This window comes from Pezoporus occidentalis, unplaced genomic scaffold, assembly GCF_034315485.1.
Source record: "Pezoporus occidentalis ecotype Australia unplaced genomic scaffold, CSIRO_AGI_Poc_V1 ctg2, whole genome shotgun sequence".
Taxonomy (NCBI): domain Eukaryota; kingdom Metazoa; phylum Chordata; class Aves; order Psittaciformes; family Psittacidae; genus Pezoporus; species Pezoporus occidentalis.
In genome coordinates, this window is record NW_026913855.1 from 11,835,298 (window position 1) to 11,849,299 (window position 14,002).

Below are 14,002 nucleotides of genomic sequence, written 5' to 3' on the forward strand. Positions count from 1 at the left end.
TTGATAAAAGTATTCAGGTACCAACCTCTAAGATTGTCTGGGGAGAAGGCGGCAGCTGGATATAAAGGTTTTGTTGTCGGTTGTGGGAGATGAGTTTCTGGTTCCAGACTTTCAATAAAATGTGTTATGCTTTTCTGCCTGTTGAGGTTAGGGAATGGTGTGGATTTTGGCTTAAATCAGCTTCTTTTAACAAGGAAAAATTAGTTATTAACTGCTTGGGAAGGTGCTTGGCTGTTGCGTTTTTGTTCAGGTAATTGCCTCTGGGACTCCTGAAACTTTTTTATTTCCAGTTTTTTATTGTAGAAAAATGTAGAGCCAGATACATGAAGATATAAAAGATATTCCAAGCCTGGTTTACGCATGTAGGAAAGCTGCTGTTTCAGAAGAGGATATTGTCCATTTGCAGAAGCTTGTCAGTGTTTTAAGCTTATTTTGGGGCACTGGACTCTGATTTTTTCAGAAGGGTGCACAATTCACCATCTTGAAGGTGAACACCCTCTCCTGAATGCAGTTTCTTAACAGAATGGCATGGAGCAGAGCCATCCCATTCTGTTAAATGGGGTTACTTCTATTAAATTTTCCTTCTTTAAGAAAACCTTGGAAAATACGTGTAAAAACATTTAAAGTCATTGTAAATGCTGTAATTATTGGGAACAGGAGTTGGAAACCTCTTTCTTAAGCTTGGTCCAGCAAATAGTAGTGCATTAAATGGAATTTGCTGTTTCTGAAGTAAATTTTCATTGTAGAGCAAAGCTGAAACAATTGTTCTCTGGGAAGAGTTCTACAATCCCCACAAAAGGGAGTCAGAGATAATTTTGCCATACACTTTACACTTTCTAGAAAGCAACTGTTATATTAGACTTACCCTAGCATTAGCCTCATTTTGAAGCTTCTATGAAGATATGACCTCTTTGCAAAGTTCTGTGCCTTGGAGCTGAAAGGACAGGTGGATTCTCTTGCTCCGAGTGATGGATAAAAGTTAACAGAATGAATACCCTTCTAGCATGGCAGCTTTGCAGTCTGCTGTGGCAAGGCAGAAAGACACAATGGCTATGCAAACATGTTGTTCCTCTTCATGCAACTTGTTCTCTATGATTAGGAGACTTGCTTTTGGATAATATTCTCCTAAAATGGATTTTGCTAGCCTTGACTGGGCTGAGCAACAGAGACTAAAATGTGCCCCTAAATCAAAGCCATGATTGTCAAGCTGTGTGGGCATCAGTTAAGGGTGATGCTGGTCTTCATGGACTCGTCTAGATGATGGTGGGTTTTTTTGTCAAATACTTGCTTTATTAATTTAGAATGTGTTAGTGGAGATAGGACAGAACAAGAAAGCTGTGGTTCTCCCTGGTCAGCTAACATGTTCAAACACAGCTTGCCCTGCCTCTGTGGTTTAAAACACATCTTTTGTCCTAGTCTAGACAGGTCAAACGGCGCTGTGTGCTTGGCCCAACCAGAAAATCCTCTGGTAAGCAGAGCAGTCTGGGCCACTGTTAAGGTGACTGATCCCAAAGGAAATGGGTTAAAACGCTTTGCAGACAGAGGCTGTAATCTCTGGTTCCCAGGGTTCTGCAAGACAGTAGGAATCAAGAAGATATGCTGAACATGGCATGCCATTCTGTCCTGAGTTCATGTTAATGAAATAATTCCTCTTGCTGATGCTTAAGGTTGTTTTTTTTTGAGTGAAAGAAATGAAGAAAAGGGAAGATTTTGTTGGAGTATCAGAGCAGAAGGTACATGTGTATGGGTGTGCTCATGGCGAGGGAGCAAACTGCAAAGTGTTCGAAGGCATTCAGCAAGTCTGATGTTTCCTTATTGTAGAAGACAAGGAGGAAGAACTCTCCTCAAAGTTCAAACAAACAAGCCTAGCAGCTGTGTTACGAGCAAAGGACAGGGTGCAGAACACCCTCAGTCTATTTTTATTGCCAGTGTTGTAAAAGTAGGGTCATCTTACCAGGACTTCTGTGCTTGGTTTGGAGCTACAGCTTTAAGTAGCCCAGCACAGACTGTTTTGTCATGTGATCATGTAAGTGATGCTCAATCTCCCTAACCGTGCCTTTCTTTGTAAATCACAGGGCAAACTTCTGACTCCTTTTTGCTCCTCCAGTAATTAGTATAGAAACGATTAGGGACATCATCTGTGGAGTGGTGCACCAGCATGCATTGCCTTGGTGGTGGTACCAGCCTTCCTCCCTTTAGGGATGCATCCGCAGCAGCAGCAGCAATGTACTGGGGTGGGCAGAAGCTTCTGCCTAGCTTCCCTGTGGTCCTTTAATCCTTCCATTGTAGTGCTGTTGTGTAAATACAGCCTCTTGCCCTCAGAGCTGCCCAAGTCTGTCTGTCCCAGCCCCCCTCTGCTAAGCAGCAGAAAAGGTAAGGCTGTCTGGCAGTTCGGTGATGAGTATGTGAGCAGCTAATTTACAGGGTGGGTCATTACCCTTCCAGATACTGTCAAATGAGCAACTTTAAATCACAGGGTTAGCTGTTTAAAGCCAGATGAAAAGACACCCTGCATTGTCTTCCCCAGTACTGCTTTTTAATGTAAAGCCCCGAGCAGGGAGCACCTCATTGTTTACTTGCAGCAGAATAAACAATACTTAATCCACTGATTGTGTGAGAGGGGCTCCCCCTTGGGAGAGTATCTCTTGATTATGTAAAATCCTAAATCGTGCATCTTTGTCTCCTAATTACCGTAAGAACTTCCCTGCTCTTGGGAGCAATAATAGGGCCCTTTGTGCTGCTGACAGTAGGCTGTGGCAATGCATCTCCTTCATGGCATTACCCCCCCTGGTCAGTCTCTGTCCCTTTGAAGCCCTGGGGCCTGCACCCTAATTAGTGACATGAGCTGGTTCCTGCAGGGTTGCCTGCAGTGAGAGGTGGCTCAGGGGTGCTTTCTGACCCCCTTTGCCCTCTTTACCTGGATTATTTAAAGAAGATGCCTGTTTCCCTGCAGCTGGGGCCTCAGAACACCATCTATTTTGGTGAGTTTGTATCTGAGTGCTGATATAATTAGCAGAGCACTGAAACGTTCTGCAGCCAATAGGGAAAATGAGAAAGCTTGAGGAGCGGGGGAACTTCTCTGGAAACTTTTGTGGTGGCGGGTTGCTGTCAAACATGGTAATGTGCTTGTAAAGGTCAGCTGACAGACAGCTCTGAGCAACATCAGCAGTGCAAAGGAGACAGGAGGATTTTCTGGGGAGAAAAGTTTTAAGGCACTATGTGAGGTTTCTCCTCCTTCCTTTGGCAAATACAGTGGAACAGGCTTAAAGTAAAATGTGTGGCTTTTAATAAAGTACATGCACTACAGAACTCCTCTGTTGGGTTTCACTGTAACCAGAGCATACCCTTTATATTTTGCTCTCCTCCTCCAGGAGCCTTCTTACAGCACGCTGTACCTGCACCTAAGAGTGGTTTAATTTTTCCTTCCTTGCAGCAGCAGTGAGATGTTTATGCTGCCTTTTGTGCCCATGTATTTTCCTGAGGAGAGAAGGAGGGAGATGATGACATTGTGGCAGTTACCTGCTTTCTTGGAGACATGTTTCAACGTTTGATCTTGGCAAGGATAGTTGTGCAATGTGGTAAAAGCCTGGAAATTAATGAGTGTTATGGGGGCTTTCTAATGACATTTGGTTCAATGTGGCATTGACTTCAGTTACGGGATTTGGTTTTGCTAACTTCTTACAAGAAGAAATAGACACTGCAGAGTGTGAAAGACACTGTCTGCCTCAGTCACTGAGCTGACCTAGTGACCAGAACCAGTAGATGCCTGTTGCCATGAATGGATTCAGGGCAGATTAAGTTTTTTGACCTTTTACAGAGCATGTCCAAACAGTGATATAATATATTAAGCTTTGTAACTTGCCAAAATCCCAGGCATATTTTCACAAGGACAGCAAAAGCAGCTCTCTTGCCGCAGGGTAACGTGCTTCTGTAGAACTTCCAAACAAAGAAAACCAAAAGCCATTCACAGCCTACCTTGTTCTTCAAAACAGCTGACCCAAGTTTTGCTGAAACTTGTAAAGTCAAATTGGCTAGAGATTGAATGCTGCTATGGAAAGCTGTTGTTTTGAACAGTTAGATCAGTAACAGGCATAGCAACAGAATAGCTCAGTTCCTGGAATGGAAAGTGTCAGAATGCCCTGACCATTGGTGACTGTTTTCATTTGCCTCCGGTTTTGCCAGGGTAACTAATGTGAGCTTTTGTTTCTGAAAACACTCCCAAGTGGAAAATGTTGTCATTGTGTCTTGGTGTTACCTGGCTTCACACCTGAGAGTGGACAACTTAAGTGTGTTAGAAGTGGTGTCTTGGACTCTGTGAGAAAAGTGTTTCACAAGATAGGAAGTGCAGCTTGTGATTCAGTCAGGCTGGTCACCAGGTTTTCCCCTTTGCTAGCACATCCCCATTCTTCAGTGCATGGTGACAGCTGGTGGGATGCTGCGGGGCACCTCAGGCCTATGTCCCTGGGTTATGATCTTAAAGCATTATATCAAATGCACATGAGCCACCTTTTTAAAGTCAAGACAAAAGGAAGTGGGTTTGAGTCAAAATTATTCCAGCTACTTAGAACATTACATATTTATTGTCCACTTAACTGTTTTTCAGCACAGTTCTGCACAGAGGCTTTGGGGAGATAAAGTAACCAAGAAAATAAATTAATGGAAATTTAAAGCGTGTGGAGATGATTTCAATCATTAGCACCAGTAGAAAAGACTAGTACAAAACTTAAGTTGTGTATGGAGCAGCAATGTGACAGAGTAAAAGTACATGGTACAGGATGTAAAAGAAAAAAAACACCAGAAAAAGACCCTTGAGTTTCATTCCTGTTTCTGCCAATGCCTACTTAAGCAGCTTTAGGAATACACTTCCTATCTTTTCTCTCCTTATATAGCAGGGAATAATCCTGCTGACTTAATTCTTGTGAAGCATGTTGCTTTCTATGCATGGTCAGCCTTCTGTGGGAAGAGGGTGTTAGTGACACCCTCTTATTGCAAACTTAGAGGAGTGAATGTGGCTGAAAACTAAATGTTGTTTGCAATTTATATTACTTGTGAGGCAAAACTACGGGTTCACGGTGGGGAGAGGAAGTTCTTTTCCTAGTAGCTGACACTTCTGCTACTAGAAGCAACTTGCATGAATGACAAGTAGTATTCATGCACCATCTCTGTCACAGCTGTTGGTGAGCACGTGGATAAGCCTCATTCCTTGTTAGCACTTCAAAATGTGTAATACTGTACTCTTTTAATGCAGCTGGATAATTCAGAGGTGGTTGTATCTTACATGATTGTTGAGTACCAAGAGAGGAATGAAGAGCACTCCAGCACAGAGGTTCATGGACCAGCTCTGGTAAATGCTAGGACCAAAAATAGGCTGCGATACAATGCAACTCTTTAGTGTTGATAAGGCAGAGGAGAGGCTATGCAAGCAAGCTGGTAAATGCATCCTTTTACTGAGGAAACAGAGAAGTAAAATCAGTGGGTTGGGCATCTGCATGCTGGCTTGCAGAAGCAGACCAGAACTATATTTTAAGCGCTTTCTGTAGTTTCTGTTCAGAAACAAAAATGGGAAATATCTGAAGAGCAGCGTGAGTCCAACGCTGGCCTAGAAGTGGACAGCTCACATCAGGGAGCTCGTTGTGTGAGGAGACTGGGAATCCAGAGCAGCCGGGTAAAAATAGCGGGTAGTGAATGGACACAGGGAGTAATGCTCTCATGTGAAACTGTGGTGTATCACATGGTGTTGAATATCTTAGCTCGGTTGCAAGAATAGAAAGTGGGTAAAATGCAAAGCTGGCTGTAGAGGAAAGCATCTCGTAAAAGGGAATCCAGGAGGGAAGGAGGGTTGTGCCAAAATAGGTTGTTAGCATGCCTGCCTGATCCTGGTGACCAGGGTTTGTTTGTACGCCGGCTCTCTCAAAGTGCTGGCTGCTGCTTACTGTGTTAGCAGTCATGTCTGCGTGCTGAGCATAGCTTACCTGCAAATGTTGATAAGGGCAAGGGTGTGCAGTCCAGATTGGGCTGCACCTATTTGTGAGCCCTGTTGTCATCGGTGGATGGTTATAGGATAGACAAGCACCTCTAGATATGTTTCTACTTGTGAAAATCGGTACCGCTTTTAACATGGTCAGTACACAGGGTTTGGCTTTTTTTTCTCACTCCATTGTGCATTTTAAAACTGCACAAGTACTTGGCTTCCATATATGAAAGATGTGTTGAAAGGCAGGAGGGGCTTTCCTTTTCTTACCCCAAAAGAATACCAGAAGGTCCACTTGAGTTTGTATGCACAAATAATGAGTTTTATTCTGGATGCTGTGCAGCTTCCAATTTTGGTACCTGTAGAGGTCAGGTCAGGATTTTTTTCTTCCCAGGTATGCTTCCTGTAATTATTAAACCCTTCATTGTTACTTAAGTTGATCTTCAGCTCTTGCTTCAGGATTCTGTCCAGCCAATTTCTTGACACGTAAGTCATTGGCTAAATAAAAAAGTCATTATGAGCAAATGAAATACTTGTTTGTGCAAGTGGCTTCAAACCATCCCCCATTTTCCCTTTATTTGTTCTTAGTAGCATGAGAATTCTATTGAAGTAAATGCTAGAGTGAGCTAGCGTTCCACTGGGGCAGAGGTATTTAAATATGGCACTTCTGAAGTATTGCTGGTACATGTAATTCATACAGTTTTGGGAAGAAGTGAAATCTTTTCCTGATTTTACTTTGCTTACACACAAAGAAAAAGATGGCACAGGATGGCTCATGCCTTTTTATTAAATCTTATAGCAGTTAACTTCACTTGAGTTACTCTGTGGGAGTCAAAGTGTAACTGGTATGCTGGTATGGGCACTGGCTCTGCTGTATGCTGACCAGTTTCTGAAGCACGACATCACCCTGCTTTATATCAGATCTGTCCTGGCTCCTACACAATACTTTTCTTGCCTGGACCACAGCGCAGCTGTAGGAATGCACATAGCATTGTGCATCCCTCTATTAATAGAAGGGCTGGTGCAGTGGTTTCAGCCTTTGCTGTACTCAAAGGTGACTTCTTTGAGGGAGAGGATTACAGGGAGTGATAGAACATGTTGGTAACAAAGTCTGACAGCACTGGGGAAGTGGGAGGGAGGAAAAGTTAAAAGTCAAGTCCCGCCTTTTCTGAGGAGGTGAAACAGCATGCACTGAGCTTCTGGTGAGCTGTGTCCATCCCCCTACACACTGGAAAGTGAAGGGGAGACTCTCCAGCCTGCCAGGAAGTTGGTTCCTGGTGCTGCTGTGCCGCTTGTGGTTTCAGCACAGACCCATAACATTGGGCAAGACGGAGATGGGAGAGTAGCAGGTCCTTTGGAGTGAGACACGCTGTGATGCTGCAGGGGAAGGAAGCAGGACCGGTCATTGCAGGACAGCAGGAGGACCCACAGGGATCCCTGGGAGGAGGCAGGAGCGGCGTTCGCAGCACTGCTGCTTTTCCATCACTCATCCGAAGCAAGTGGGAGAGATTAGTGCAGCTGTTGGATGTTATTTCCCAGGGCTCTGGGTGGGGAGGCCAGGAACGGTTTTTCATCCAAAAGGAGATAAGTATCTGGACCTGGGTGGGGTTACACAGGAGCAGAAACCAATTTGCTGTCTCTCATCTCCCTCTCTTCACCTTGCCCCCCAAAAAGTGAGAGAGAAGCAAAGGAATCATTTTGTGAGGGGGAATGTGTCTGTAGCCAGCTAGTTTTTCTTTCATAGGTGGTGAAAGCCCTTAATGTTTAAAACTGTCCTTTCCCCATCTCCCCCTCCTTGTCGGCCTCCTCTGCAGCACGTGTTAGTGGTGTGGAGGCAGGGAGCCTGCTCACATCCCTGGTACGGACATGAGTCAACAGCAGGGAATTGCCCATCTTTCTCTTTTGCCCAGTTGTATTATTTTTAGATCAGCACAAGATTTTCTTTTCTCCTAAGGAGAGCTGCATTAATTCTGCTAATAATGTGAGACAGAAAGAATAACAACAAAAGTAGAAATTTTTATACATAGCTGACTTCTATACTTTAGCTGACTTAACGTAACTGTGTATTAATGACTTCTGTCTCAAGATGTGTTTCATTCTTGTTTTGTTTTCCTTTTGTTTGTGGCAGTTGAAAAAGAGCACAGACAGGAAAGGAACAAAATTGTATCAAGCTTTTTATTTTAGATAAGAAATAGAAAATTAACATTGTTCTTATTTGTTGACATCCACAACTTGGGCAACATAGTGTTAGTGAGCTGCATGGGTGAAAACTTTAGGTTTTGGTCTACTCTTGTCTGTTTTCAGCAGTATAAGTAGAAGAATGCTAAATGTCACTTTTCCACTGTCCAGGGTAATGCATAGCAAAGTGTTTGTTGAATTTCTTGGAACAGAATGATGAATATAAATATTTGGCATTTGCATCTTGACTACTGAAATACAAAATTTAGAAGGATTGAATGTTTGACTGTGTTAACCTTAATTAAAATGAAGGCTGATTAATTTTGCTTTAAATTTGGCTCTGCATTTCTTTCCTAAAATGTCTTTCCTTTTCTTAAAGAAAAAAAGCTATTTCCAGTGCTGACAAATTGGAATTAGCTCAGTGAAGAGTGTAATGCAAGGCAGCAGGCATTGCTTATGTAAACCTTCCTTGCAACAGGCAAGGTGCTGCTTGTTGTAAGTGTAGCAAATCCTGGCTTGCTTCTTAAGAAGCTGCACAAAGCATTGATTATTTCTTAACACCTGTTAAAATGCTTTTATATCTTATGTAGCATTACAGATTTCAAGAATACTTACTTTAGTAGAAAGCTTTTTAATGGTGTGGTTTTACACAGAGACCTTGTCTGCATTAAAGAAACCCAAACTTTAAGAGGTGCGCTGGTGTAGTAATAGTTAAGCAGACTCTCCTGGTATGATAAGTGGCCTGAGCCCCAAGATCAGCCTGGTCATTGCACTGTCATCCTGCAGTTACATCTTCGCTCTGTTTTTGCATTGCTTTTAGCATTTCTGTTTTCCCACCTGCTTGCTTTGTATGCTTCTGCTAGCAAGTCAGAACTCTAGTATTAAGTTTGCATTGAACAGATAGAAGTTGACTCCAAAACGTAAAGGCAGTTGAGAATGAAGCTCACTTTAAAGTGTCCTTATCTGCCAGAAGCAACTTAATCTCTGTGCTTGGAACTGAACAGCTTTCTGATCTTTGTTCTGTAGTCATAGAAAAATGGAAAACCGGGGCCAAGGCTAGCAATCACGTGCATCAGAGCAGCTTTTATTAGCTACATCTGGAAACTTACCTTGCAAGTAGAGTGCTTTTATCTCCACTCAGGTGTTGAGCCATTGCTCTGCCTGTTCTGCTAACACTGTCAGAACCTGTTCCCATCTCTGTTCTCTGCATCCATACCATCCCTGTTTGACTTGGCACTACACATAAGCAGACGTGTGAATTTGTAAGGAGAGGGGGAGGTTTTTGGTGTTTTGTTTTTTAAAGTTCATCATGAGCAAAGTATTGCCATGTTTCAGATACTTTATTTGATATGCTGGACTTTTCAAACTTCCCACTATTATTTAACTCTGCATTTTTTAAAGCAGTTGAAGCAATATGAAAAACTGGTCCTATCACCTAGGATTCCTCTCTCTTATCCTTCTTAGACTGTAGGTTTAGAATTAAAAATGCTGAAGGCATTGACACTACCAAAGATGGAAAATAGTACTGATGGCAAAACAGAGAAATTAATGGTTAGGCTTCCTTAAAAAAGAAAGAAACGCTTCCAGTTAGTGCATTGTTAGGCATGGCAGCTTACTCCATTTTAAATTAACACAAGCCTTAGTGCAGCATGGTGCTTGCCTTAACTAGTTAGGTTTTGAAGTTTAGTACCTGTAATTTTTTCTTGAAGGTGGTACACATCCATAACTGCATCCATAAAGCTCAAGCCGTGTCATTTGAGAGAAACTTGGACTGCCTTCCTACTTAAAATGAGGGGGAGAGAACGTGAGAAAACCACACATAGACATGGACACAAAAAAAGATGATGTGCATACACTTGTGCAGATGTTTCATGTATTTTAAATAGCTTGCACCCGCAGCAAAGACTGACAAGCCCAAGTGAGGTCTGCAGAGCCTGAGAGGCCTCCTGAGCCAGCGACATGATGGCACCCATCAGTATCAGGAAGAGCTTTACAATGACCTCCCTTGTTCTTGGCGAGTGACGTGGGTGCGAGGTGCCAGCACGGTTGCTGTAGCCTGACAGGCTGCCTGCTTGCCTGGGAAGCCTGCACCAGAGAAGCTGCTCCACACGTTTCTCAGGCTGTTTTTATTCCAGCTCTCCAAGCTGTGGCTGCCTATACAGGTGTGCTTGAACCGTGGAGGAAGGGAAGGCATCCACAGGTCCCTCCGGTGCTCCAGCTCTGTGTGATCCTGTGAACTGTGATGCCAGGGGCAGGTGCTGAGCCAGGGTGCAGTGCATTTTTATGCCTCAGAGTGCCTACATCTTGCGATGACAGGATTTTTCCTTTTTTCTGCCAGGAGCTTTTTGACAGAATGGAAAAAGAGTTTAATCCTTTTCCTGACTTCTCCTTTTTCTTGCTGCTGCTTCACTCACAGCCAGGAAACCAAAAGAGAAGGCTAAAGCAGAAAGAGAAAAATAGAGGGGTTTTTAATTGTATGCATTATAAAAGACAGAAAGTACTAGTACAAGATACTGCTTTTGTTTTGGGGGAGGGGATGCGGTTCCCTTTGAATAGAAAACAGCAATTTTAAATTGCAAATTTTTTACTGTCCTGAGGCACAGTAGTTGATACAGGTGTACTGCAAAGGACTTTCACACGGGTCTTTGCTCTGAAAGATTAACTCTCAAGTGCAGCTTTTGATGGGAACCCTAAATAAACCAGTACTTAAAGTCTGTGAGGTGAAGGAGTGTAAGATGGATGAAGTGCGCCTTCCTGCTGGAGTGGATGACAGTTGGCTGCTTGGCCAGGAGCACTGGCTCCTGCAGGTCAAACTGTGGCAGGCACTGGCTCTCCCAGTAGCCCTGTGGTCCCATCAGTGGTAGCTGTGCCTGCCCTGTCACAGACAAGGGGATACGGCTTCTGCATTGGGTTGCTGGCACAGGGAAGGCCAGGCACATCAGGGACCCTGGAGCTGCATCAAGATGCCCCAAGGTGAGGGTCTGTGTCCTGCAGAACAGCTGGCCCCGCAGGCCACCAGTGATACTCCTTTGGTGCAGGAGCATGCCAGAAGCATGGCTTCATCACCTTTAAAAAAGGATTTATTTCATTAGTCTGCAAGTTCTTCAGGTGACTGCTGTAACCCTTTAATGCCATATTTCTCCAGTGGTTTTGGTGATTGTGTGCTTTTGTTTTCACTGAAGATTAAAGCCTTGCATCATGGAATAGGTGCTGCCAAGCGAGCTGGAGGAGGGCCGTAGATCTTGACATTTGCTTTGTAAATGACATTGTTTTGGCATTTAATGGAATGCAGGGACTATGCTGGCAATAATTATAAAGGTAGGATGCAAGTGAATTGACAGGGAGAAAAGACAGGGGAGATATTAAACCTGCATTGCATAATATTTATGTCCCAGCCTTCTGGGTACTGTGATAATGAAGGCCATGTTACATATACTTCACACTTGCTTCTTTCACCACTCCGAGGCTATGAGTCCAATTGCTTTGTTGGTGACTTGGTTATCTGTTTCATTTTCAGGGAATAAAAAAGGTCTGTGGAAGTTTATGTAGTGATAAAAAGAACAACAATGGGAGTTTATTAGGGACAGGACAGGGAAGGGGTGGTTTCAGGATTTTGTCAGGAGTCATTTCTAATTGCAGGATGTTTTTTTAATGAGTAGGCACATGTCCTTTTCCTTGATGTGGAGGGCGAAGACAGTATGGGTAGAACTAAGGCAGAGGGGACATGAAAAACTCCTAGTGAATATAATATTCTTGCTGACAAAATCCGACTGCTTCACATTCACTCGTGTTTGTTTCTCTGAAACTCATGCTTTGGTTGTGAGCTGGAGCTGTAACCACAAGGAACTGTGTTGAGTGAAACTGTGTCACTTGTTGAGTGCAGAGACGATGTGACCTGTCATGCTGCAGAGCTCAAATCCCAGATATTTAAAAGGCAGTAGGCTTGTTTGTTGACGTGTTGGCCAGATATTGCTGCTTAGCATTTATTGCCTGCAGCATAACTGCATTTTTGGTATCTTTGATTTTTTAATGCAAATTTACTTTATGTGAGAAACTTCTGTTTAACTGAATTTGGGATTTGAGAAGTTAGGAAAAACAAGAAATCATAGCAATAACATGTCAGTAAGAAAAAACGATGCATCTGCCTTTTTCTTTGGGGCACAGTGACTGTTAAGGGGTGTATGAGTGCAGACATGTTGAATATATTTCAGGTCTTTCTCCTCTGCCTCTCTTCCCCGTCAAGGAGCACTAGTTTTCCTTTTAAAACAGTGTATTTCTCATAACAGCTTTGAGAAAAATCAGTGAAAACTAATGGAAAAGACAGTGTAGAGGAAATTCATACATGTGTGTTTCAGCGGTGTGCAGTAGTATGTTTTAAGCAGTAGTTAAAAAGAAGGTGCTATTTATTCATTTGCAGCAGTTTGCTACTTAGGTCTGATTTAGGCTCCCTTTGTCAGAGGTTTTTAAAAAATGTCTTTTATTTTAGTAGCACTTTTCAGTTAAAATGAAATGGTGTAAAGCCATTGAAATATTTTATGTTGGACTATGGGAAGGTTGTCAGAAGGCAGTGGTCTCAGCTGTCACTTTGCAGTCTGCCCACATGGGATGCTCGGATCTCATGTGCTATATCTGTTAAACTTCTAGTGAGCGTAATGGCCAGAAACTGGTAGAAAGTGACTGTAATTCAAATGGCCTTTCTGTGGTCGTAAGTTTTTGACGTGCTGTAGCTTTGTTTTGCATTTAGCAGGTTCTTGGTATCATGGGGTAAGAGGAAGGAGGCTGTCCTAATGCAAGAATGCTAGTTGTTAAGCTTGCAGCAGTCAGTAAGTCATTTCTGTTTTATTCCTTTCCTTTCCAGGTGTGACATCTGTTGTATTACGTTTCGTACTCATCGGGGCTTACTGCGCCATAATGCAGTTATCCACAAGCAGCTTCCCAGAGATCCCATGGGAAAGCCTTTCATTCAGAACAACCCTTCGATTCCAGCAGGCTTCCATGACTTGGGATTCACAGACTTCTCCTGTAGGAAGTTCCCCCGCATTTCTCAGGTACTTTCTGCTCTTCATAGCTTAAGGTAACAGCTAATAATAGCATGTATCTTCTGAATTCATTGAAAGATGTGTCCTTGATGAGGCAGAGATGGGGTGTAGAATATTTTGTGGAAAGCACATTACCACTATCCATGTAGGCTTCAAACGCTTTCTGCTTTTCTTCTTTCCTTTTTCATCTAAAGAATATTGGGATTGGGTTGGTTTTTTTTTTTTCAGCATTCCAGAGGGTAACTGTTGGTGTAAAGATCCGTAAAAATATTTTAAATGAAAACTTTGGTGTTGTTAAGTCCCCTTGCCCCTTCCAGCCTGCCCATTATTTCTCTCCTTCCCAAAACCATCCCACATCTAAAATAAGTAGGGAAGATACATGGTAAGGAAAACATTATTTATTTAATTTCCTGTTAAAAGGATGTAGTTGTGGTGTGAGAGATTTTATCATGAAAAGCTTCAGGAAATCACCTTCCTTACTAAATGGCGACATCTTCAGTGATTTCTTCTCAAAACACTCCCAGGCACCTTTCCACTATGTTCCTTATGTGAGGTCTGAAGATACTGCATGTTTGAGGGCCAGTGGCTGGGGAAAGGCACTAGGTAGTCTGTAAATATTTCTGTGACAGCCGTAAAGCTTTCTGTTGGATAGTATCATTCCTCTTTCTTATCACACCTTGCCTGCCTTAGTTTGGGTCTTGATGAAGCTGTGTATTCAAAAAGCCCAAAGAAATAAATCAACAGCACAGCCCAGCAGGACCATGCTTATTCAACGGCTGCACTTTTCTTATTCTACTTGGATTAAAGCACTGAG

The 14,002-nt window shown here is 42.9% G+C and overlaps 1 protein-coding gene across 12 annotated transcripts in view; it reads left to right on the top strand.

Moving 5' to 3' along the window:
- RREB1 (ras responsive element binding protein 1) overlaps positions 1 to 14,002 on the top strand; it is a 126,401-nt gene that overhangs the window by 86,052 nt on the left and 26,347 nt on the right. For all 12 annotated transcript variants that reach the window (XM_062617847.1, XM_062617856.1, XM_062617850.1 and 9 more), the window contains one exon: positions 13,008 to 13,197. In XM_062617847.1, coding sequence (XP_062473831.1) covers positions 13,008 to 13,197 — 190 coding nt within the window. The remainder of the gene's footprint in view (positions 1 to 13,007; positions 13,198 to 14,002) is intronic.